The following is a 27722-nucleotide window of genomic DNA, read 5'->3' as shown; positions in this document are numbered from 1 at the left end:
CGATGGGTTTTAAATGCCACAATTCTTTTAATTTTAATTTTTCTATCTTTTCATTCATTTTTGTGCCATATGCTGTGTAAGATGGAATTCACTGTCACTATTCATTTTATTTGCTTTCAGGTGCTGGCTTTAAATGCCACAATTCTCTTAAGCTTAGAATTAATGGTGCATGTAACCAGGCCAGTTACAATTTGAATTCGGAATTTACAATGTCTCTTCATCACCAGAGTCTGCTTTATGTCATGTTGAGGATTCTATTGATCTTATCAATTTAGATAGGATGCCTGGGAAAGCCTCCTCAGTAACAGTTAAGGAATCTAAGTACATTTATGTTTGCTAAAGAATGTTTCTCCTCTGTATGTCAGTGTATATAAGCTGTGTTTTTCAGTTCTGGTCAGGAACCAGTCCGACGAAGGCTTTTTATAAGTCGAAAGCTCACTGTTTATCCATCTCTAAGTTAGCCAATAAATGGTATCATCCTGATTCAAAACTTCTTGCTTTTACACTGTTAATGGTAGGGTTCTCAAACTTTGCACAATTGGTCACTGGGTGACTGGGATTAATATTTAGAAAAGTGAGTGGAGCCTACAAAAGCCAATCAAAAATTACCTATTGATTTTTCAGGGGAATATTTCATTGCTGCCATTCTTGCACTGTTAAGCCTTAAACCTGGTACAGTTGGTCATTGGGTGACTGGGGTTCAAATTTCGACAAAGGGGTGGAGCCACAAACAGCGAATCAGATTTGTTTAATCTCAATGCAAATTATTGATGCCAAAGACCGCAAAGTGCACTAACTTGGTCATTGAGTAATTGTGTGTTAGGGTTAGAAAAAGTAGGCGGAGCCAACAGCAGCCTAATACATACCCGAACAATGCCAGGAAATCAGTGGGTGGAGAAAAATACAAATTTCATTGGGAAAATGTAAACTGCAGCCATTCTTACACTGTTAATGGTAGGGTTCTCAAACTTTGCACAGTTGGTCACTGGGTGACTGGGATTAATATTCAGAAAGGTACAAAAGCCAATCAAAATCCACCTATTGATTTTTAAGAGGAATATTTAATTGCTGCCATTCTTGCACTGTTAATGGCACAAGCCTCTTGCACTGTTAATCACCTGTACCTGATACACTTGGCTATTGGGTGATTTGGGTTCAAATTCAGAAAAGGGATGGAGCCACAGCCAATCAGATTTATTTTATTTTATTTCAATGCAAATTATTGATGCCAAAGACCGCAAAGCTCACAAACTTGGTCATTAAGTATTTAAGTAATTGTGTGTTAGGGTTAGAAAAAAGGGGTGGGGCCAACACCAGCTAAGTACATACCCGGGCAACGCCGGGCGTCCAGCTAGTATATATATATATATATATATATATATATATATATATATATATATATATATAATATATATATATATATATATATATATATATATATATATATATATATATATATATATATATATATATATCTCAAAGCTATCTGCAGATGTGGTCTTCCTGATGGTCACATAGGGAGTCCTCAGCTCAGGAATCTGTGAGGGAAGGCTTTACTTGTGACTCACAGAGGTATAACTAATACTCAGCAGGCATCTATCTAATAATATTCTTCAATGTAAAACTAGAAGCTGGTGCAGATCATTCACTGAACCTGCGTCCGGGTTATTTGTGTTCATCCACTATATACTGTACATTTAGTATGGAACTCTATGGCCTATGATCATTGCCCTTTACCACAAATGAATGTTCACCAATAGATGGGATTATTGGAGTTTGCCATTCACTTTCAGCCAAGGATTATATTCATCCACAGTTCAGATTCAAAAGCTACATCATCCTGAGAAGAAATTAGCATATTTATGAGACACCAACTGGCTATTGTTTCTTGCAGTGTACTTGTGTCTTTTGCCCAGGGCAGCAATATTATTACATGACACTGTTAGCGTCACCGGCACCTGGGGCGTAACTGCGATCACAGGGGGGCCCAGACCTGTGGGGGACCCCATCTACTAACCTTTCCTTCCTCCGATACAGGGGATCCATACTTCAGATCAGGTGTTCTTGTGGCTGCACTTGGTATGAGTGCGAAGATTACCATGTCCACACTTGTTTTATGGCCCTTGCAAGATGGGCTCATAGGCTGTGAGGGCAACTGGGGGTAGTCAAGAGAAAGGGTGTGATCATTGGGAGGGCCCCATCAAAGTTTTGCTGGAGGGCCCCATGAATTGTAGTTATGCCACTGACTGGCACTCACATAATATTACTGTCCCTGTTACTGACACATAAGTGCCTATATATCTTGTGGCTATACTGGCAGCCAGCAACCAACAACAAATTCTTATGGGCGGACAGATTAATAGAAAAATAGATAGATAGATAGATAGATAGATAGACAGAGCTCCAAAATGTCCCTCTTTTGGAGGGGCAGACCCTCTTTGGGGACCCTAACCCTCTGAACCTCTTTATTCCTTATTTGTCCCTCTTTCAGGACTAATGTACCGATCTATATAAATTTATGTATTTTTCTACAGAAAAATGTGTTTAAATTACTCTAAACTGTATTCCCATCCTTTAAAGGAAACCAGAGACGAGAGCAACTAAAAGTTTTATATATACCTGGGGCTTCCTCCAGCCCAATTTGCACAGATCGCTCCCACGCTGCCGTCCTAAGTCTTCTCCCTCTCCGGTACCGGGTCCTGTAACTTCAGCCAGTCGCGGCCAGTCTGATGTGAAAGAAGTGCACCCTCTACATATCTCCCCAGTGGCTGCTGGAGAGATACGTAGAGGGCACATTTCTCTTGCACAGACTGCCCGCGACTGGCTGAAGTTACGGGACCCGGTACTGTATAAAACTTTTAGTTGTTCTTGTCTCTGGTACACTTCAAATTGATATATTTCTTATTTTCAAATGTTAATATGAAGGAAAATGAACCAGAATAGAAAGGGCCAGTGTGGTTTCTATTGTAAAATATCATATTTTTCTGATGAAATCTTAATGCTCTCCATGACTAGGGGTGTGACAGGGGCGTGGCTTTAGTGTCCCTCTTTATTATCTCAAAATTTTAGGAGGTATGAGTAGATAGATAGATAAATAGATAGACAGATAAGAAAAATCAAGGAAATATACTACCTCTGCCCTTAATCTTCTAGTATGTTGAGTACCACCATGCTGAGTCGGTTTGCTGATTATACCTCTCTGTTTTTTCATCAGACCATCAGTGGAGGAGGCCCTGCAATGGAAAGATTCTCTGGAGAAGTTGCTTCAGAACAGCTGTGAGTCACCATCTCCTCTTTTTCTACTGCTCCCGCTTCCTGTATACATCCCATCATCACTAAAGGCTTAACATTACTATGATCCATGCCATTGACCTCCCTGCTCACTGTTTTCCCACCATCAGGCTGTGTTTCTGCTTGGAAATCCAGACCTTCCTGTCCTGTAGTCTGAGATGACATTTTCTTAGCTTAAATTCCTGGAAAGAAAAAGGACCAATACATGGCCCCTTTGTAATTTATTAATAAGACACTTAATTAAAACCTCTACATTTTGCAACAGTAACATTAAAATGAGCCATAGTAGATTTTGCAAAGTAAAACCAAGAAGCATTAACATTTAGATTACATTTTAATTAATGTAAACTTAAACTTCTCATTTTGGCAGACACAGATATCACAGATAAGCATTTTTTTGTCAGGATCAGAGCTGGATCGTCCACAAGGCAAACCTAGGCAGTTGCCCAGGGTCTTGAGAAAGTCTAGGGGCCTAGTGGATGCTAACCCCCACCAAATCTTACTAAAAAAGTCAGGTGACCATCAGCAGACCTGACAACTGTCACAATTTCGGCATGACACTAATGATTTGCAGGCAGTGTCACGGGCACTGGGCAAATGAGTGACACTGCAGTTCCGCTCCGAGCCAGGCCTCCACTCTCCCATCCAGAAGATTTTGACCCGCGGGCGCGCTGCAAGCCTCTTGTGATGGAGAGAATAACAATCTAAAAGGTGATTTAATTTTATCCAGAAATTTTCAATAGAAGTTGCACTGTTGGCACAAATTCTATTGAAAATGTTGGTATAAAATTCTATGACCTTTTTTGATGACCCCTCATTATGATCTTAGGGCCATATGTATCTATCGAATGTACTTACCAGGGGTGTAACAAGAACCTAATGGGCCGCAAAGCAAAATTGGCATGGTGTCCCCTGTGATGTACATGTGTACATGATTTAGTAGTCATTTTGTTTAACTCGTATCTTGAGCAAGCTTCCATTTTGTATTCATCTGTCTGTGTGTAAGATAACATATGTAGGCAGTGTACATTTGCATTCTATTTCCTTGTAAACTACTGTAAGGAAGTTTAGCTAGCACCAATTCAACAGCCCACAAGAATTGTAGAATTGCCCACTGTCAATTAGTCAGCCATCGTCATGAATAAACTGATGTGCTTGTAGGATGTCAGAAGTAAACAAAGTAAACATTCGCATAACACCTACACTCATACCCATTCAGCTACCTTAGTACACAACTGGACCATCTGGTGTCGCAGAGGACGCAGTGAACTCTGATATTTGCATGTAACATCAAGCTGCAATTTACCAGAGATCTTGACAAACCGTTGTTATAGGAGAGGAGAAAATTAGATCAATTTGGAAGAGGCGTTTGGGTAGCCCCCAAGGCATATTCTGTCCTATAAGAATCAGCTTCCAAGATTCAGATATTGTACTTCCCAAGGAGATAGCAGCACGCTATGAGTGCCCCAACCTATTGTCAGCCTCGCGTCCTCCCGCAACAAAATTTGGACCTTTACGCTGGTAAAGTTCGATCTCTATTTTATTCCCCTTTTATCTTGATAAGCAAATTGTCTTTGTGCGTGTCTTTGTACTTTTTACTTTGTTTTTGTTTTTTTAAATATCGTTTTATAGATTTCCTTCTGCACTGTTCCACTTTTTTTGAATATTAAATCTTTATTTTATAAGCTATCTTCTGTGTACTAAGCAGAGATTTACATCTCCTAGAGAGAGACTGCGATGTAATTGTTTTACAAGTTCAGTGCCTGATTGTGTGCTCAGATTGTTCGTTGCTACCGGATGAGATTGCATTGTGTGTGTGGCGTTCTTGTAGCTTGGCCTAAAGCTCGCAGCTTACCCAAGGTACATGACGCCAGCCTGAGCGCAAGCAGCTCGACAGCAGTGTATGAAATTGTCATAGTGCCATAGACAGGGACAGAACTCCTTTGGTACAGGAGTCTGTGAGTGTATGGTCTCTATCAAGTATCGTCGCGGACGACTGCTAGTGGTGGCTGAGTTTAGCAGAGTTTGGTTGAGGATGACAGCCTTGTGTTATCTTGAATAAGGCTGCTCCCCCACCCTATTGTGCATCCAGTCCCCCCTCCCCCCCCCCCCCCCCCCCACACACACATACCATACCAACTAGCTGATTCAGAGCCTCGGACCAGTATAGTATTTACCTGCTCCAATGCTACATCTGAACCTCCTCTTCTTACCAGCAGCCACATAGCTGGCTCCTGATCACGTGACATGCATTGGGAGTCGAAAGTATGCAAACATAGAGCATTCAGCTCCTGGGAAGAAGAGGAGACCTGGCACAGAGCTGGAGCAGCTAAATATTATAGTGTGCTGATTCATTTAATCTACAGAAGGGGAGGAGGACCAGGTCCTCATAGCCACCGGGACTGGTACATCAAATTACTTTGATGTACAAATACAGACAGGCACTAAGTGCAGGATGTATACATGTGTTTCTCTGGCTATGAGCCAATAACTTCCTTTCATCTTTACATATTAAACAGCACTTCTGTAACATTAGTTACATTTCCTTGGGCTGTTACTAATAGTTTATACTTACTGGGTTTAATTGCTCAAACAACAACAGGCATGGCCAGAACATATGCCTGTGGGCAGCATAGAATGAATTAGAGGTCCTTTCAGTGTAAATTGACATATACTGTTCTTATTAATTATGAATCATCTCAGAAGTCCCATAATTACCATTCATTTAGCCTTAAGATCATAAATAGCAAATTATTTGCAATAATACATTACTGCCCTGGAAGGAAAGCACAAACAATAATACATTTGTTTACTGGAACACCAACAGGTTGAGATTTAGGTTGCAGGAAGAGCTTGCTTCACCAAATAAGCAGCACAACGCTGTGTTCAACAATGGTGAAAGCATCCAGACACTAATAACATAATGAGCACATCATGGTACATAACAACAAGAAATCTTTATGTGTGTAATGTGTGGTGTCAGTGATATATGCTTTCTTCAATGTAATGACTAATGTGGTGCAACATGTAATGTCACAGAACGGCCAATGGCCACTTTGCAAAGTGAGCTGGGTTAATATTAATCTCTGTGTCGGTTGAAGAACTGTAATGGCTGAAAGAGGTCTGCATTTCAAGTGATCGCTGTTAAAATTCAGACAGTAGCTTTGAGAATGAAGTGTGAAAGGCAGGAGCAGAGTTCAGAGGACAGCATGTATAAAACCTAAAATGACAACGTGTATGCAGTGTGGCATCCTGATGTAGCGGATGAGATTATAGCTTTGCAGCACTGGGTTGAATCTGGACAAGGACACTATCTGCATGGAATCAGTAGGTTCTCCCTGAGTTTGCTTGCATTTCCTCTGGACACTCTGGTTTCCACTGACACCCCTCCAGAAAACATACCGATTAAACAATGGCCCCAAAATGTACCTTGCACTATGATGAATAAGGTCATGCAGAGGATCCTTAAGTGGTGGGTGTTCAAATTTAAAAAAGCCCCGCCCCCTTCCCAGGCCAAATACTTTTCACCGCCCAAGGGCAACTCTCACAAACCGCCACTCCCAAGTCAAACAATGCGACCCTAGGCTGTAGGTGAAATAAGTATTTAGAGGAGGAAGTGATATCCCCAAAACCAAGATAGCAGCATCCCCTGCCCTCAATCCCCCCCCCCCCCCCAAAAAAAAAGAAAACCCTGAAAAAAAAACAGCAATTGTTGGCCTTCCCCACCCCCTTCTGTGACATGTGGCCTCTTACTGCACCCTCATGCACAGTACCAGGCCAGGTATTAAAATCAGAAAGGGGGCCTCCCACTCCCACACCATCCCCCTGCACCCCTTCGCCAGCTTCTGGATATTTACACAACACAATTACTCAAAGTAACAGCAGGTGTTGGCTGCATTCAATGGAGCCACGTGGCATCGTCAGACTCAGTCAGACCTGTCTGTCACTGGCAACCACGCGCTTCCTCCTCCTTCTCTTCATTAGTCCTGTTGTTTCTCCCCCTGGTAGCTGCATCTCTGCTCTTACATGACAGCAGGTTGATGTGATGCAGTTTCCATGGATATGCGGCACTACCAGGAAGTTGTTCCTTCCTTCACCTTGTTGGTGCCATGACTACCAGCACCCAGCGACACCCAGGAACGAGTTACATATTGCAGTACAACAAACTGTCTGTTGCAGTCTTATAAGTAGGGAAAGGGGCTGGGGTTAGTGGGTCACATGAAAGGGGGGGGGGTGCTTGGGTACCCCACGCAAATTAGCATGCAATGGAAAATATTAAGAGAGGATGAAACATAGTGAAAAGGAAGTAGAAATAAGATTATACCAATAGTATAACCAAAAGAGAGCAAACAAGAAAACTGTACCTACACAATTTAAATGCACAGTAGCATCTCATCTGGACAACTGTTAAAGAGACTCTGAAGCGAGAATAAATCTCGCTTCAGAGCTCATAGTTAGCAGGGGCATGTGTGCCCCTGCTAAACCGCCGCTATCGCGCCGCTAAACGGGGGTCCCTTCACCCTCAAATCCCTCCCGCAAGACTTGGTCGTAGATTTGGTCGCTCCTGGAGGCAGGGCTAACGGCTGCAGCCCTGCCTCCAGTCGCGTCTATCAGCAGTGCATCGCCACCTCTCCCCGCCCCTCTCAGTGAAGGAAGACTGAGAGGGGCGGGGGAGAGGCGGAGATACGCGCTGACAGACGCGCGTGGGGCAGGGCTGCGGCAGTTAGCCCTGCCCCAACCAGGAAGCACTCCCCCGCTGCACCGAGGGGATTTGGGGGTGAAGGGACCCCCGTTAAGCCGCGGGATAGCGGCATTTTAGCAGGGGCACACATGCCCCTGCTATCTATGAGGTCTGAAGCGAGATTCATTCTCGCTTCAGACTCTCTTTAAGCCAGGATAGACCACCTACATGGATCAATACAGGAACGAGGTAGGGAATCAATAATGAAGGATAGCTAGTACAATCAGCTAGCAACAAATGCCAAAAACTAAAAACTAAGTAAATCAAGAATCAAAAAGACAAATGAGCCAAAGTCAGTACAATTAAAGGGGAACTTCAGCCTAAACAAACATACTGTCATTAAGTTACATTAGTTATGTTAATTAAAATAGATAGGTCATATAATCTCTTACCCACCCTGTTTTAAAAGAACAGGCAAATGTTTGTGATTTCATGGGGGCAGCCATCTTTGTTATGGGGCAGCCATCTTTTTGGTTGAAAGGAGGTGACAGGGAGCATGAGACAGTTCCAACTGTCTTGTGTCCTGATCACCCCTCCCAGCTGCTCACGCTAGGCTTCAAATCTCAAATTAAAATTTTTTTTAAAAAAAATTGCACTAAAACAGCAGAACGAGAACAACAACATCAGAAATTCCATCATGGTTTGCACAGCATCAGGGGAAAAATGCCTGGGTAGTTTTCTTCTGTGCAGCTAAAATGAGTCTTGGGTAACAAAAACAAAGTTCTGATGCTGTGAATCTGTTAAAGAAACACCAAGCCTTTTCAGCGCTGCTGAATAGATTTTTAGTCTGGAGGTTCACTTCAAGAACTAAAGTGTACCAGTAGTTCAATACCAAGCTAAGCATAACAACCATTAATAGCAAACAAAGATATTACCACATAGAGTTTCAGAAGTGAAGCAGCATGGAAGCAGGACATCCGGACTGGGTGGTAACTACTCATCAAATGAGCTGGGTTTAAATACCTTACGGGAGGGGATACTGGGCATGCTCAGAATGGTCCACACCTGTTCACAATCTTAATTCGGCAATAAACCAATGGCAAGTAGATAAACCAAGCAAGGGAACTGATGTGAATTGCAGAGCGTCAGCTACCAGCACACTTCCTGCATCAGAACCATCCTGGAATGCATAAGCGTACGCGCCACTTCCTCCACATCAAATGCGGAAAAACAGCCGCGAATATCAAATGAATAGGTATACAGCATGCATAAATCTAGCTGTGAATAAACATACCTACTGGGAACCACATAGGCATCCATTCCTACGCAACACGCAGAAATGGACGCACCCAACAATAGGAAAACAAACCCATGCGTAAATTAACGCGTCCTGCCAATAACTACAAAAGCAAGTGACTAACAAGCCTCACAAAAACCAAATGAAAAAATAAACCAATTGAAAAAATAGAGTAAAGAGCCATGCATACAGCCCATACTCAATTACCTGTACCCAAAGGAATGTTAAGGATAGAGAACTTTCCACACCAATTAGATTACAAAAAGGCTGGAAAAGAGAAGAAACATTCATTAAAACAATGAATTACAATGACTTAAAAAAATGATCCTAAACAATAAATTATTATGGGCGGAGCCTAACCACGCAACCAGGAACTGGGGAAAGGTGCACGGCGGCGTCCCACGAGAGTACAAGCCGGGAGTAGCGCGCACGGACGGCGGAACTTAGTGGGACTACTAGGAGCAGCCAGCCGGTGGCCAACAATAGCGGGGGAGAGCCCGTATTGAAGAAAAACTCTGTGTGATTTTAACTTCTGGGAAAGTGTGAGTGCAATAACTTTTTTTACATACAATAAATAAGACGTTTTTACGCTATGAGAGGCCTTTGTCCAAGTTTTTAGATGCAGTAAGCTGAATACAATAGCGGATCTTTGGAGTGGTGAAAATCATCCAGCTGTGTGCCTAAGTGGTGGGGGACGACCCGGGAACGGTCCCAATGCTGCAATAGACCTAATTGAGGGTCTTCGTAGACGGTGAGTCAGGCACAAAAGGGTGAGGTGGAGGCTGTTCTATTGGACGTGTGCTTGGCAAATGTGAAAATGTTTTATTCATCTGGATGGAATGAGAAGCCCTCCATGTGATATTATCTTTGGACTGTGTATACATTACATGGACTTTGTGATTGAAGTAGCGGTATAGAGACCACTGTGTTCCACTCATAATAGTGATATGAGTTTTAGAGTGTTTTTACAGTGTTATGCATACCTTTTATAATACCTGAGTGCGCCACCTCTGTGCAGTTGAGTATAGTTTAAGAAGAGGAGGCGAACCAGGTGTTTTTGATTTCTGCCTATTTTTTATATTGTTTTTACTTCCGATATCGGGGGAGCTCAGCCGGTGTATCCAGGTGTCTTGCGCATTTGTGTTTTGGTTTTAATAAATTATTATGGACAATACTCAAGGTTCATGCCATGGGCAGGGCCGGATTTGTACTTTTTATCGCCCTAGGCCAGCAATCAGCAAAGTGCCCCCCCCCCCCCTTCCTTCAAGCACACAATATCATATCACCAATTGTGAGCTGCACTGAGGACAGTCAGTGACATGTCTGTTATGTGTCTCAGAAGATAACCGTGCTATATAAATACATAATAATATGGTAGAACATTACACTATGACTATGGTAGGATTAGATTGTGAGCTCCTCTGAGGACAGTCAGTGACATGACTATGCACTCTGTAAAGTGGTGCAGAAGATGTCAGTGCTAGATAAATACATAATAATATGGTAGGACATTAGACTATGACTATGGTAGGATTAGAGTGTGAGCTCCTCTGAGGACAGTCAGTGACATGACTATGTACTCTGTAATGTGCTGCAGAAGATGTCAGTGCTAGATAAATACATAATAATATGGTAGGACATTAGACTATGACTATGGTAGGATTAGAGTGTGAGCTCCTCTGAGGACAGCCAGTGACATGGCTATGTACTCTGTACAGTGCTGCAGAAGATGTCAGTGCTAGATAAATACATAATAATAATATGGTAGGACATTAGACTATGACTTTGGTAGGATTAGATTGTGAGCTCCTCTGAGGACAGTCAGTGACATGGCTATGTAGTCTGTAATGTGCTGCAGAAGATGTCAGTGCTATATAAATACATAATAATAATATGGTAGGACATTAGACTATGGCTATGGTAGGATTAGATTGTGAGCTCCTCTGAGGACAGTCAAATGCAAGAGAGAAAGAGGAAAGGAGAGAGAGGAAGGAAGGACAAGAGAGAGAGCACAAGATGGGAGATTAAAACAGAGGGAACAAAATGAGGAAGAGATTAACTAAAAAGGACAGCAATAAGAGAGCAAGCGAGAGAACGTGATGAGAAGGGAAGGATCCGTTACATGTGGACTAGTGTCAGAATGGGCAATAAATCAGGCAGCTGGACATAGGCTGAGAAACATTCAGCAGTAACTGGCAATCATCTTATCTTCGGTATACTGAAGCTACCTAATCTAACGGCGGTACAAGTCAGTGTTAAAGATCTTATCTATATTGTAATTACCCCTTTGGAGCTTTTGATCTTGTACCGCTGGCAGCCTGGCTCCTTAGCACAGAACAAGTGATCTATGGCCCCCCGGGACTGGGAGCTGCAGCCAGGCAAAATTATGTGCGTTGCCTGGCTGGCTGTGTCCGTTGTTGCTTCTCGCTGCCTCTCAGTCATCAAAGCCTGGCCATCCGTCTTCGAAAGGTTCCCCATTGCCGCCACATGAGTCATGTCACATGACGCCCACCCATCACCAGCCAGTGTATAGCAGTAGTACAGGCAAAGCCACTCCCCCAAGCCGCCCTATTGGACTCCTGGAGGATGTAAGGGCTGCGATTGGCTGCTGACAGCCAGGGCACACACAATCAAGCTGTGTCACCAGCTTTGCTGCTGTGCGTATCGCAGCCAAGGGGAGAGCGGAGCAGCAGTTTTTTTTTCAGCCAGGTGCGAGAGAGACCCTCTGCCCGTCCAGCCTGCGCACGGCCGCCTGCTACTAGTGCTAGCCAATTCATGCTGAATGCAGGGCGGCCGGAGTGTGAAGGAGGAGAGCAGCGAGGACTCGGGGGTGAATGCAAACTGTCGCGGGCGGCAAGATTATACAGACGCTAGACATTTACTCTCTGCTCTTCAGTTTGCAAACACTTTACTGACCCTCGGCCGCCCCCCAAAAGGCATAATTTCTGTCGCCCTAGTCCCTGGCCTAGGCTGGCCTTGCCAGAAATCCGGCCCTGGCCATGGGGTGCCAATGTGTTCAGGTACTTTATCCAAAAGGCTTTTCTCTTTAAAAGATAAGCCTTTCGATCACCTCCTCGTCTGGATCTTTCCACAACCTCCAAAACCAAAACCAAAAATCTAAGCTGACCAGCAGAGTGTTTTACTTCCCAAAAATGTTGAGCTACTGGGGACACTAAAGTGGTGTGGCCTCCATTGCGTTCAAAGGCAACCTTGATATTTGAACGATGTTTGCCAATACGCTCTTTAACCGGACGAGTGGTCTCTCCTACATAGAATTTACCGCATGGGCATTTTAAACCATAAACGACAAAGCTCGAATCGCACGTCGCATGGTGGCGTAACTTAATAGGTGCACCTCTCATAGGATGATTAAATTATTTGCCTTTGATCACATATTGGCAATTAATACAATGAAGACACGGAAAAGTGCCTATTCACAATGGAGCCAACCGACCCTGTGATCTAGTCATTGAGGGCCCAACATCTGCCTTCACCACCATATCACGAATTGATCTGGCTCTTTTGTATGCCATCACCGGTGGTTGACTAAAGGCTGGAATTTCTTTACTGAGGGTCGACAAAACATACTAGTGTTTCCTTACTAAGGAGGCAATTTGGTTAGACAGTGTATTAAAGCATGTTGCAAGAACCATCCTGTCATTACCCTCTGTAGAATGACAACCAACTCTTGGAGACAGAAGAGAACTCCTACTCATTCCTGCTACCTCATTCCTCAAACGACGCACCAAGTTAGGAGGATATCCTCTATCAATGAACTTTCTAGACATCATTTCTAACTGACAATATGAAGTATTTGGATTACTGACAATTCGTTTGACCCTCATGAGCTGGGACTAAGGAAGAGATTTTCAAAGTCTCTCTGCATGCAAACTACGGAAATCCAGCAACGTATTGCGGTCTGTAGGTTTACTATATAAGTCACAGCTCAGAAGACGTCCTACAAGGGAAACATTTACATCTAAGAATGGAATAACAATATCACTTATGGTGCTGTAAATTTGAGGGAGGAGGAAGCCTGTTGTAATTGAGAGAAAGAAACAATCAAATAACTCATGTGTACCTGTCCAAATAATAAAAATAACATCAATGTACCGTCGCCAAATAAATACATAATGGTGAAACAGTTTGTGGGTATAGATCCAAGTTTTTTCCAAATTCTCCACAAACACATTGGCATAAACTGGAGCCACAATATTCCCCATGGCCGAACCTTGTAGTTGCAGGTAGAAATCATCCTGAAACAAGAAAAAATTCCTTTTGAAAACCATATCAAATAGTGTCAAAAGTAAAAGTCATTTGTAAATTATTAACCTACTGGTCTTCTAATAAAGCATTCTTAATGGCTCACAAACCTTCTTGATGAGGAAAGCATGTGTACAAAGACTCAATGTCTAAAGTTATGAGTAGACAATTTTTATTTCTAAAGTTATGAGTAGACAATTTTTATGAGGAAGTATAATGTCCTTAATAGTATTAATAAAATCAGAAGTAACATGAAGATAAGAAGACTGAGTAATCATATATTTCCGTAACACGCATCAAGGAAAATTGACACTCTACTAAAGACAGAGTCTGTACCTGCCACAATAGGCCTCCCTGGTGGATGAAGGGGGTCGTTATGTAATTTAGGTAAACAGTAAATGACTGGTTTCACTGGTTGATCATTGTATAGATAATCAAATAATTTCTGATCAATTATACCATCGGACATGGTCTCCTAAAGTACAAGTTTAAGATCATGTAGATAAACATAAGTAGGATCACAATCAAGTTTACGATATACATTGACATCACCAAGTTGTCATTTAATTCCATTGACATAATCAATGTTGTTCATAACAACAATTGCTCCCCCCCCCCCTTGTCTTCACTCTTAATAATAATTGATGTATTCTCCTTGAGGTTAGTCAAAGCTTGTTTTTCTTCCTTTATTGATATTATGGTGAACAAATGGTGACATACCCCTTTTGAACGAGCATTCTAAAGATTCAAGACCACGTTTAACCAACTTAATGAACGATTCAATATGGACATTATCAGCTGGAGGTTTGTGGGACGAGGGCACCTTGAAATTTAGGTCTGTACATGAGAACAATACACAATGTCTATCCCTTGAGACACTGACAGACTGGTTAGATTTGGACCAATAGCCCTTCCAACGTAAGTTGTTAAAAAAGTGGGCAAATTCAAAATCCAATCAAAAAAAGTCTGGGATGGAAGTGGGACTAAATGACAAACCCCTTGATAAAACAGATAACTCACAGTTTGACAACGTATAATCAGATATATTTACCACAGGGGAACGAGTCTCTAACTGCGGTTCCGCATGTAATAGCTGCTCTTGATAGGCTGAAGACCTTTGATTCTGGATCTGGCACCTGGGCCCCTCGTGCGGTTCTCTGTGGACTCTAAAAAAGGGGGAAGTAGGGTGCTCCCGTCTGTATTTGGGTGTACGTTTGCGATTTCTTTGTCTTGGGTGTTCCAAAACACAGTAAGATGATTTTTCTTTTTGCTGCCATTTATAGACAAAGCCATTTGTATATTCTTTTGAATCTCGAACAAACTTCTCTTTTTTAATGATTTCTAAATCTTTTCGATAACAGTCAAGTCTAACCCCTAATTCAGTGATATTCTTAGTGAACTCCTCTTAAGGAAGAGATTCCCATAATTTAAATCAAATCTCTAAAGATTCACTCTCCAAGTCGGGTAACTTCTTATAAATCCACTCGATATAAAACAACACAATGTCCAATGAAGATTTGTTAAGAATGCCTTCAAAACGTGTCAGAAATTTGGTATAGTCTTTTCTCCTAAGGTTTAAAGAGAACCCGAGGTGTGTTTGAAGAATATTATCTGCATACAGAGGCTGGATCTGCCTATACATCCCAGCCTCTGTTGCTATCCCAAACCCCCCTAAGGTCCCCCTGCACTCTGCAATCCCTCATAAATGACAGCCACGCTGCTGACAAACAGCTTGTCAGAGCTGGCTGTGTTTATCTCTATAGTGTCAGTCTGCTGCTCTCCCCGCCTCCTGCAGAACTCCAGTCCCCGCCTGCATCCCTTCCCTCCCTGCTGATTGGAGGGAAGGGACAGGGGCAGGGACCGGAGCTATGCAGGAGGCGGGGGAGCAGCTGAGACTGACACTACAGCTGTAAACACAGCCTCACAGCACGGCTGTGATTTATGAGGGATTGCAGAGTGCAGGGGGACATTAGGGGGGTTTGGAATAGCAACACAGGCTGGGCTCTATAGGCAGATCCAGCCTCTGTATGCAGATAACATTCTTTAAACACACCTCGGGTTCTCTTTAATGCCTTTTTATTACAACTTGATTGCATTGTAGTCTTTCTACAATTTGTAATTGTAGTGTATTTTTATACTTTATAGATGCGCACTGTATGTTTAAAGGCCTGAAGAAGGGTGGCAGACCCGAAACAAATCGATGTTGTTGCCTTTTTCTACCAGTTATATGCACTTTACTACGTGATTGAAGTCTTTGTATACAAAATTCTGCACTTTTTTTTGGAATATTAAAAGCAAAAGTACTTTTTTTTCACTATATCCCTGACTATTGACTAGTTGATGATAAAATATATGGCTGTGGTAGAGATTCTATTGTGAACTCTTCATAGGAGCAGCTAGTGACGAAACTATATACTCTATATTGCAATGCTGAATATATGTCAGAGCTATCTAGAGAAAAAAATAAGTACAAATCACAATGGGTATATATAGGTTGGCCACATCAGAAGCATGTGAGGACATGTAAGGAAACTATGGCTCTATGGAATGCATTGCTTCCTGTGCATCATATCTGTCTGTTCCAGTCTCACGAATCTGTCTGTTCTCTCTCACATTGCTGTTTTTGAAAATTAATCTGAAGAAGACAGAGAAGACACTCCATTGGCATTTTTATATCAAAAATATTATATTTTAATAAAATGAATGATTTTTGTTGTTGGTCTGTTGCTTTTCAGTTGTGTCTGACTCTTTGCAATCCCATGGACCACAGCATGTCATGCCACTCTATCCTCTACTGCATCTTACAGTTTGTCCAAGTTCATGTTTGTTGCTTCCATGTTACTATATAGCCATCTCATTATCTGCCATCCCCTCCTCCTTTTACCCTCAACCTTCCCCAGCATCAGGATCTTCTCTGAGTCCTGCCTTCTCATGTGTCCAAAGTATTTAATCTTCATCTTCAGCATTGCTCCTTCCAATAAACAGCCAGGGTTCATTTCTTTAAGGATTGAATGATTGGATCTTTTTGCAATCCGAGGGACTATCAAAGTCTTCTCCAGCATCACAATTTGAAGGCATTAATTCTTTGGCACTCAGCCTTTTTTATGATCCAACTCTCACAACCATACATTACTAATGGAAAAACCGTGGCTTTGACTATACAAAACTTTGTTGACAGGGTGACATCTTTGCTTTTTATTACATTATCCAAGTTTGTCATTGCCTTCCTTCCTAGGAGTAAATGTCTTTTTATTTCATGGCTGCATTCTCCACCTGCAGTGATCTTTGTGCCCAAGAACACAAAGTCTGATACTGCTTCCATTTCTTCCTTCTCTATATGCCAGATGGAAATGGGACTTGATGCCATGATCTTAGTTTTTAGCCTTAAAGAGACTCCGTAACAAAAATTGCATCCTGTTTTTTATCATCCTACAAGTTCCAAAAGCTATTCTAATGTGTTCTGGCTTACTGCAGCACGTTCTACTATCACCATCTCTGTAATAAATCAACTTATCTCTCTCTTGTCAGACTTGTCAGCCTGTGTCTGGAAGGCTGGCAAGTTCTTCAGTGTTGTGGTTCTGTGATGCATCTCCCCCCTACAGGCCCCTCTCTGCACACTGCCTGTCTATTATTTAATCGTGGTTGGGGTGTCTTGGCACCCTATGGGAAAAAAAAGATACAGGAGACAAAAAAGGGAGCCCGATAGTGCAGTATGTCAATAGTAGGTGTGTGGAGAAATCAATTGATTGAAAGGGCTACTCACAAAAGAGGGTTGCAAGGGGCAACCGACCACAGGAAGCAGGTGGAGACCATAAACCCGACTCCACTCGGGGTGGTCCTGGACGGACCTGGTTGCGGTCGCTCTCTTAGATGAAAAAGGATGCACAAAACATTAACCGTGGTCAAACAACGGGTGTTCTGTCACCACCCCTCGGACAAACATGTACGGGGGTATAACTATGCACAATAAGGGAAAGAGGCGCCCTGATTTGAATACAAGCTTTTAAAACCAGTTTAAAAAAACGAAAAAGAAAAATGAGGTATCTTACCTCAATGACGAAATCTCTGTAAACTTACAAAAGATTTTTATTTGAGCACAGGCAACGCGTTTTGCGGGTCTGAGCCCGCTTCCTCAGGCCAATACAGTGCCAAATGACAGAAATCATGTAGCATAGGGAGCCTCTCACCTTGAGGCTCCCTATGCTACATGATTTCTGTCATTGGCCTGAGGAAGCGGGCTCAGACCCGCGAAACGCGTTGCCTGTGCTCAAATAAAAATCTTTTGTAAGTTTACAGAGATTTCGTCATTGAGGTAAGATACCTCATTTTTCTTTTTCGTTTTTAAACTGGTTTTAAAAGCTTTTATTCAAATCAGGGCCCCTCTTTCCCTTATTGTGCATGTCTATTATTTAGATTAGGGCAGCTTCTCTCTTCTCTTTTACAAGCTGGATAAATCGTCCTCTGAGCTGGCTGGGCTTTCACATACTAATAAATTACATACAGGCAGAGCTGTCTGCACTCTGCAGGAAGAAACAGCCTGACACTTCAATGATCTCTTGAGATTAAAAAGGAAGGCTGTATACAGCCTGCTTGTGTATGGATGTATTTTCTATGTGTGGACATACTGTACATCAACCTACTTCCTGTTTTGGTGGCCATTTTGTTTGTTTATAAACAAACTTTTTAAAACTGTTTTTAACCACTTTTAATGCGGCGCGGAGCGGCGAAATTGTGACAGAGGGTAATAGGAGATGTCCCCTAACGCACTGGTATGTTTACTTTTGTGCGATTTTAACAATACAGATTCTCTTTAAGCCAAATTTTGCACTCTCCTCTTTCACCCTCATTAAGAGGTTTCTAAATTCTTCTTCACTTTCTGCCATAAGAGTCTTATGATCTGCATAACTGAGGTTATTGATATTTTGTAGACACAACTCAATCCTTCCTTGAATTTCAACAATGTACCTTATTCCATGTATTAACTAGTCTGCATGGAATGCTGACTTTTTTGTGTGCGTGTAAACCATAATTTCTTTCTTGTGCACACACACTGTTTCATTTGCTTGCTAATGGTTGAATAATGGCTTGTGGCATGCAATATCTCTTACATGCTTTTAGAACAAAGTTTGGTTTATCACATGTGTAAACACATCATGAGTTATTAACTAAATGAAAGCGTGGGCAAGTGGGAGAAAATATATGCTGATGATGTAACTTCCTGTACTGCACAGGAAACAGTGGTCTGGAGATCACTCTTGATATTTTCTGCTGGTTTATCACGTATATTGTACTGTTGCTTTCAAGGAAAAAATAATTTGCAAGGAACATTTGTTTTTTTTCAAAATATACAGATGTCATTTGACAGTAAACAAGAAGGAATTGCTCTGAGAAAGCCTAGATGATGCACGTAAAGACAGAACAGGAAGGCTCAGAGACAAGGGTGCCCAAACAACTTGCCTGCTCCAAATTTGCTTATAAGTGCAGTTCCTGTATTTTGCAGTGGAAGAACTTCAAACAAAATTTTTGTGTGTCATTATTCATGTTGAGCGATCAGATGAGCATTTAATATCTGTTAATTACAAAGAAAAACTACTGTTACTGAAGTACACCAGTGATGTGACAGTGTAAGACAAAGGGGGAACCTTAGGATGGTTGTGCTTTCTCCTTAATCATTGGAAATAACCAGCTTCCAACTTCTTCTATCACTAACTGTCATTGCTATAGACTGCAATCTTCTTAGAGAGTTTCTGTCTGTGACCCACCCCCTTGATGACTGAACAATAGGTTGCTGCAGTTTAAGAAGCATCAGTAGCTGCCCAGCCTTGTAATATTTGCTTATGGGATACCAGATGTGAAATTATTAACAGAAACAGAGACTGTACTGGTGTAGCTGGAACAGGTTTTCCTCCAAACATATGGTCATTAAACTTGAATTCATCAGACTAGAGCATCTACCCAGAAAGTAAGATGTTTGTTCTCCAGGTCCCTTTGACAGCTACAGTTTGGCTGTTTTTATGGCAGCTTTGATTTCTTCCTTGCTGAGTAGCCTTTCAAGTTATGTCAGTATAGGTCTTTTTTTTTCTCTACAGATGTAGATATTATTCTACCTGATTGCTCCAAGATCTTTTCATCCTTTGCTGCTGTTCTTGGATTGATTTGCACTTTTCATACTTAAGTACGTTTTTCTTTAGAAAACAAAATGAATCTCCTTCCTGAGTGGTACGACAGCTGTGTAGTCCCATACTGTATACACTTGCACATAATTGTCTGTATCAATGCATGTGTAGCCCCCACGTCTTTGGACATTGTTCCCAAGGATGAAAAAGTTTTGTAGAGGTCTGTGATTTTTTTCTGAGGTTTTGGCTGATTCCTTTTGATTTCCCCATTATGTCAAGCAAAGAGGCTTTGAATTTGATGGTAGACCTTGACATACATTCATATGTTGACTCCAGTTAGGCTAATTGGCTATGAGAAGATAATTGTCTAATTGCCTAAAGGCTTGACATCATTTTCTGGAATTTTCCATGCTGTTTAAAGACAAAATGTATATAGAAACTTGCGACCCACTGAAATTGTTACATAGTCAGTAAAAAAAAACAAATAATCTGTCAGTGAACGTTGTTGGAAAAAATTACTTTTTCCTTGTTTCCCTAGCACAAAGTAGATATCTTACACAATTTGCCAAATATATACTGTAGTTTGTTAATATTTTTTGTGTGAACGGATTATTAAGTGAAGTTTAAAGAATTCACCATAAAGGTGGCCACACATCATACTGTTTTATATTTCTTGTCAGTTCAAGAAGTACAATCAATTTTCTGGTTGATTGTAACATAGGCTGTCTGCATGATAGGTTGATGTGGCTCTGTAAGGGCTCATTTCCACTAGTGCGGTGCGAATCACCGGGATTCCACCACTGACGAAATCGCATGCGGATGCAATTCTGCGTGCGTTTTTTGCCGCGATTTCGCATGCGATTTTGCATAGGCAGGGTATATGCGAATTTAACCATGTCACTGCCTGGTTCAATTTACATTAGTTTTCATGCGAATTCGCACGCGAAATCACGGCAAATAACGCATGTGCGTTTTCCCTATCAAATACATAGCCTGCGAATCGCCTGCATTCCACACGCAGGCGAATTCTGCAGGCTCTACCGTGCAGAAAAATCCTGCACAGAAAAACGCAGGAAAAAACTGACAAGTGGAAATAGGGCCATCCACTTGTATTGGTTAACGCGAATCCGCATGCAGACAACGCATGCGGATTCGCTCTAGTGGAAACGGGCCCTAAAAGTTAAAGCTGTAGGTGTGCTATACACCAGCGATTCTGGATGTAAGCCTGGCTTTAGGGGCATAAAGAGATAATTTGCATATTCAGTAGTGGTGCATTGTGGGTAACCACAGTTACACACTTAAATCTGAGTTACCACAAATACTTTGTGTTTTAAGAAGGCTAACCACACTAAGCATTGCTTTATAAGTAGGAAGGCTTTTCATTCTCCTACTGGTCCCCTATACTTTCCTAGTAGTTTTGGGTAACCCTGAGCTGCTAGGGTATTCTGTTGTTCTGGTTCAAGCCCTATCCTATAGTGCCTCATCAATCCTTGCCATGCACTGAGGAGGACTAACAGTTTGAAACAGGCCGTCTGCATGTTGGATTGATGTGGCTCTATAAAATTTAAAGCTGTAGGCTTGCCATACACCAGGGGTTCTGGATATAAGCCTGGCTTCAGGTACATAGAAATAATTTGCATAGTCAGTAGTGGTGCTTTGTGGGAAACCACAGTTACACACTTAAAGCGGAACTGAAAATAAAAAACAGAGTTATACTTACATGGGGCTTCTGCCAGCCCCTTGCAGCCATCCTATCCTGCGCCGGTCCTCCCCCATGATGCTCTGTTTTCCCTCCACCAGCTAATTTCGCTTAGGTTGACTTGTAAGTCGATGGACCACTCCGCCTGTGCAGCCCTGCCACGCGTAGCCTTGTTTGCGTTCCTGTCTGCAATAGCGCTCTGCGCAGGGTGCTATTGCAGACAGGAACGCGACCAAAGCTGCGCATGGCCAGAGCTGCGCAGGCACAGTGGCCTGTTGGCAAAACCAAAACTAGCTGGCGGCGGGGGAACAGAGGATCGTACAGGACTGGCGCAGGACAGGACGGCTGGAATATTTTGTTTTTAATTTCAGTTTCGCTTTAAATCAGAATTATCGCAAATACCTTCTGTTTTAAGAAGGCAAACCACACTAAGCATTATAAAAATCTTACTATCACACATATCCATTTTTTCCCAACTATGAATAAAAAGGTGATTCAAAACTCAAATTCATAAAAAAATAAAACTTTCAATATTTCTGTATGTCCTGATTGTCGTAAAATGTAATCCTTTCATTGTATCTTGTGTAGCCACCTTAAAGTGAACCAGAAATGAAAATAAACTAATGAGATAAACAATTGGATCTGTCCTTCTACTCCTAAAAATGACTCCTTCAGATATCTCAGGGTTGTATTTTATGTGTAAACATTTACAAAGCAGATTGAATGTTTCATAGTCTCTGCTCAATTACAGTGTCTCAAAAGTCCCAGAGTGAAAATACATGAACTATTGACCTTTTTATCTTTTCCTCTTAATAAAAAGCCCAGGTATCTGCTTAGGAAAGTGTTTGATCTCTGTAATTTGTTATCAGTGAGCTGACTGAGTCCAGTCTGGAGAAAAACGGTCAGTTCCATAGCTAATTATAAACCTTTTAGGCAGGGAAAAAAGTAAAGGCGCACAGCATAAGTGTCTGTATGCTTGCCACTGTATATACACATGTCTATCTCACCATGTCACATGTCATCTCTGGTACACTTTAAGTTTATGTAAACCTCTGACTTGCAACTGTGTGTTTATTTCACATATCTCAGAAGTGATCGCTCTAACTTCTGTCCCCTAGTCGTATGCTGAAGCGCTCATTACCAGCCCATCATGCAAGGGAGGAATATGATCCTACTGATTCTGTAGGGCTGACTGAATATATGTTCTCCGGTCTGTGTCTGGGGTGAAGCTGACTTGCTAAATAATTTATCTGAAACTGATGCACACGTATCTGGTCAAATGTGTTATCAATAGTAGCAAGGACTTATGATCAGTCATGCCAAATTTAATATCTTCAACCAGTCATGTTGGCTACACTCTGCAGAACATTTGGAGTATAGTCTCAAAACCTTGGTAAAATGTGCATGTACATAGACCAATACTCATGTAACGTAAGTTGAGTTTTAGCCTTCCCACTGGCTGTTCCTTTTGTGAGCTTTTTGTCCCTAGGCCTTCTCAAAGGACTAGAGGACATTATCTGCGCATGGAGGAAAAAACTTTGTAGCCATTTATTTAGGAAAGGGTTCTTTACAGTAAGAGTGATTAAGATGTGGAATGCATTGCAACAGGAAGTAGTTATGGCAAACCCTATACCTGCATTTAAAGGGGGCTTAGATGCTTTCCTTGCATTGAAAGACATACAATTACTAGGTAATGCCCAGTGATGTTGATCCATGGATTTTAGCTGATTGCCATCTGGAGTCAGGAAGGAATTTTTTCCCTTTTGGGGCTAATTGGACCATGCCTTGTAAGGGTTTTTTGCCTCCCTCTGGATCAACAGGGATATGTGAGGGAGCAGGCTGGTGTTGTACTTTGTTCTCTGGTTGAACTCGATGGACGTATGTCTTTTTTCAACCCAAATCACTATGTAACTATGATAGATTTTGTTTTATTCTCTTAAACTCCTTTGCAAATGTAGATTTTTGGGAGATGTTATTGCTTTTTTTTCTACACTTAAAAGAACATCCAGTATTCAAAGCCTGTCGTTTCCTATGGTCTGATCAGAAATATATTACTCATCTTCAAAAAAAGGAAGGGTTTCTAGAGTAATGGTTGTCACATGAAGTGATCCACAAGCTGAAAGACATCCTTTATTGTCTGTTTATACTTACTGGTAGATACGTGATGTTTTCCACTATGGCTTGCCGTGTAATGTGATCTAAATCACTGAACATCACATGCTATAGAGGAGCGTAGATATTGATTCTCATCATTTAATGGAGCCAATCAGTGTTCATAAAATAAGTGACTGGTGGAAAAATGTATATAAATCCCAAGGATAATCAGCTTTAATATTTAAGCTGTGTACGTCAGATATTCCAGTCACCACAATGAAAACCAGATGATATTCCAAGAGGCGCATTCTTTTTATCTTTCCTGTCAAACATTACTACTTATTGAAACCTTGTGGAATTTCTGTGGAAAAGTTAAGCATTGCTGATTTGGCAATTCACTCAGGCAGTAGTATTTAGTGTTTTTTTGTGTGTTTTTAAGGCAATGTTGTAAATCCAAATGAAATAAAGCAATTGTTATTGAAGATGATCTGCAGAAACCTTAATGGTTGGCCTTGGATAAAAAAGTATGGACTGAAAGCATCTCTAACCAATCACTGCAAGGTGTACCACGCTGCAATAAGCTTAGGTGGTCAGTGTACAAACAAGCATGCATAGAAGATCCAGGGCTCATAGTTCTGAAATGCGGTTTCTGTTGTATTGTTTGCTGGTCATTCTTAATGACTTTAGCAATGGAGTCTCTAGTGTCCACTCATAATGGTTATATATAGCTATAAAAGGCATCTAGCTAGAACAACCTTATCAAGTCATGCATGCATTTAGCTCTTCCATTTGACCAAGGGAGTTCCTAGTGGCTAGATCCTCACCAGTGGCTTAGAACACATCGAGGTGATCATTACCATTACAGCACCAATGAAGAGCTAATGTAGTAACTAGAGGAGGGTCCCATGTGGGCCTCTTAGGTCCAGTGGCCCTGGTGGTGTCACAACCTCTGTATCCCCTTTTGCCAAGCCACAGACCCTCACTTGCTTCAGGATTTACAAATCCCTTTATGAGAGTCAGGTGTGGTGCTTTTGAGATATTATGGATCACAACTCTTTCCAATGAGATAAATCAGACTGCCTCCCCAGTTAAAGCACAATTTGATACATACCCAGATTGCCACTGAAAATACTTAAAGCAAACGTGTAAGGAGAAAAACAAACCTAAAAGTTAGATATTTACCTCAGTAGAGGGAAGCTTCAATATAGCATGTAGACTTTCCATGTCCTCCTCAACCGCAAGTCTGACTAGATCCAGCCAGAACAGGAAGGAGTCTTTGTTAGAAGAAAACGATGAGCTTCTCAGAGTGAATGACAACAAGGTAAGTATGTAATATTTATTTGTAGGTACATCATATGTTTATTTTAATTTTACTTGGCTCAGGTTCACTTTATGCTTAGGCCAGTTTAACCAGTTGGATGCAAATTACTACACAACTGCATATAATGCATTGCTGTCCATGCACTGCACAGCTGTGTTAAATTTTGTTTCTATAAACATACATGTAGCACCCTGGCCACAGTGTTCCACACAACTTCTAAGAAAAGTTAGCTGCGGTTCTAAAATGAATAAAGAAAATGTATTCTGCAATCCCCATGATGTCTCATTAGCTACCTGTGGTTCTCTGAAAACTCTAGCTGTGGGATGACGGAATCAGAGTGCTCCCCTGCTGGAGTATTGAATCTCATCCTATTACCACTATGACTATAGAAACCAGAGTGGAATAGGGTTAATATGCAATGTACTAGCGTATGTTAGTATGCTAGTTCGGCTTACTTGTAAACACAACAACGCATGAAGAAAGAGCCAATGTTTCTCCCTAGTGTTTTGTAGACACCAAGAAAATACAACTTGTCAATAAAAGTAGGACCAGAGTTACATTGTACAAGGTATTTACCAATATTCCAACAAAGTTCTTTCATATCTTATTACATTATTACAAATTACATATGTAATTTCTCCCAATGTTCAAAAGTGCCCATTTAGACTCTCGATAAATAATCCACGCTTTATTCTTAATGGTTAAAGAAATTTACATAAGAACCTACTTTATTTTGTACAAAATAGTGAGCAGATGGCTGGGAGATAGGGGGAAGAAAGTAGTTATGTTTTTTTTGTGTTTTATTTTTGTTATTTTTTTGCAGTGACCTCACTGATCCAGACACAGTGATTCTCTCTGCAGTTGTTGTTATACATTTATATACTGCTGACATTTTCTGCAGCACTTTATAGACTTTATAGTCACATCTACAAACTATCCTTCAGAAGGGTTCACAAATGTAGTCATTGTCTCTGAGGCTTGTGCACAAGCTAGATGTTTCTTGCCAATATGTTAATTCAGGGTCTGGGAATCTAGTGTGTGTACAGCAGCCCTGATGTACCGGCAGACTGCCGAATCATTTAGACTGAACGAAGGCCGAGAGCATTATTTTTATACTTACTCCTCCCACCCTTCCATGTGACATTTGTCAACTCTCCTCCCCCCACCTTAGCAACAGAACATGTCTGCACAGCACTCTTCCCCAAACTGCCGCCCAAGGGATTGAGTCTCAATACTTGCAGGCAACAGTCCTCGCACGAGGATAAAAGCGGAACTGAAGATCTTAAAAAACAAAACAAAAAGAGTTTCACTTACCTAGAGTTTCCCCAAGCCCCCAGCAGCCATCCTCATCCTGTCCCACGCCGGTCCTCCACGATCCTCCTTTCTCCAGCCGCCAGCTAGTTTCGTTACCATTGGCTTGTAAGTCGACGGCATCTGCGCCTGCGCGCTCCGGGCTATGCATAGCTTTCTTCCCGTTCCAGCCCATGATAGCGTCTTGCACTATTGTGAGCTGGAGCACAAAGAAAGCTACACGTAACCCAGGGCGCGCAGGCGCAGATGCCATCGACTAACTAAACTAGCTGGCGGCGGGAGAACAGAGGATCATGGATGACCAATGCGGGACAGGACGGCTGCTGGGGGCTTAGGAAAGCCCTAGGTAAGTTAAACTCTTTGTTTTTTTTAGATCTTCAGTTCCACTTTAACAGCTTAAGGCTAATTTGGGGGAACCAATCAACTTACTAGTATGTTTTGGGAGTGTGGGGGGAATCCAGAATGCCTGGAGGTAGCCTTTGCAAATACAGGGAAAAGATACAACTTCCATAAACATAGTGTCCTGGCTAAGGCTTAAAGAGAAACTCCGACCAAAAATTGAACTTTATCCCAATCAGTAGCTGATACGCCCTTTTACATGAGAAATCTATTCCTTTTCACAAACAGACCATCAGGGGGCCCTGTATGACTGATATTGTGATGAAACCACTCCCACAAGAAACCCCTCCCACAAGAAAAGTACGTACTTTTTTGGGCAGTTTCCTGTCTGTGAACCTTGTTGCATTGTGGAAAATAGCTGTTACAGCTGTTTCCAACTGCCAAAAACCATGCAGCAGCTACATCACCTGCCCCAATACTAAAATGTTCACTGGAGTTCCCCTTTAAACTGGAACTGCAGCACTGCTGTGTGAGAGTGCATATCGTCCATTGTGCCTCTGTTATCCAGGAAACCGACACAGAAACCTTGTTTACATCACTCCTTCTAAAATATCTTTAAACTGACTCCTTTCCCCCATTGCTTTGGGTCACTTTCATTGTTGATGGGAATAATGTAGTCACCTAAACCTCTTTTCCCTTTGTTCAGATGGCCTGTCTGCCTTCCAAACCTTTCTGAAGATGGAATTCAGCGAGGAGAATATTGAATTTTGGATGGCTTGTGAGGATTACAGAAAGACCAAGTCTCCAGCCAAAATGGCTCTAAAAGCCAAGAAAATCTATGAGGAGTTCATCCAGACAGAGGCTCCCAGAGAGGTAATAAAAACCTTACAAAACACAAGATTACAAATCAGGAAATGTTTTTGAAAAACTTTTTAAAAAATTGTTATAGGTTATGCTGACTGATTTGTAGCCTTTACCACTCCCATTCTGATAGCTGACTCTGCAAGGGGTTTCCTAATATGATATACAGCTTGAGTACAGGTAGTCCCTGACTTACGAATGCCCAACTTATTACTGACCCGCCATTACAATGGCACAAAAATGGGAATAAGTCCCCCCCAAAAATTAAAATAGATAGTTTTTGAAAAAATCAATTTAGAAAATTCTATAAAAAAGTGTTTTTTTTTAAACTCAGTAAAATGACATTTTTCTGTGGTACACTATAAAATATAGAGAGCTCCAAGTTCTGCATGCACATTTTACACATTTCATTTTAAAGCAAACCTTACATCCAGTCCTGGATAAAGGGA

At 41.6% G+C, this 27722-nt stretch overlaps 1 protein-coding gene across 1 annotated transcript in view; it reads left to right on the top strand.

Moving 5' to 3' along the window:
- RGS5 (regulator of G protein signaling 5) overlaps nucleotides 1–27722 on the top strand; it is a 233328-nt gene that overhangs the window by 131857 nt on the left and 73749 nt on the right. Inside the window, exons 3-4 of the mRNA XM_068239953.1 lie at nucleotides 3215–3276; nucleotides 27119–27285. Coding sequence (XP_068096054.1) covers nucleotides 3215–3276; nucleotides 27119–27285 — 229 coding nt within the window. The remainder of the gene's footprint in view (nucleotides 1–3214; nucleotides 3277–27118; nucleotides 27286–27722) is intronic.

Source organism: Hyperolius riggenbachi, chromosome 6 (genome assembly GCF_040937935.1).
Source record: "Hyperolius riggenbachi isolate aHypRig1 chromosome 6, aHypRig1.pri, whole genome shotgun sequence".
In the NCBI taxonomy this organism is placed as follows: domain Eukaryota; kingdom Metazoa; phylum Chordata; class Amphibia; order Anura; family Hyperoliidae; genus Hyperolius; species Hyperolius riggenbachi.
Note: the sequence above shows the minus strand (reverse complement) of the source record. Positions and strands in the feature narration are given on the sequence as shown.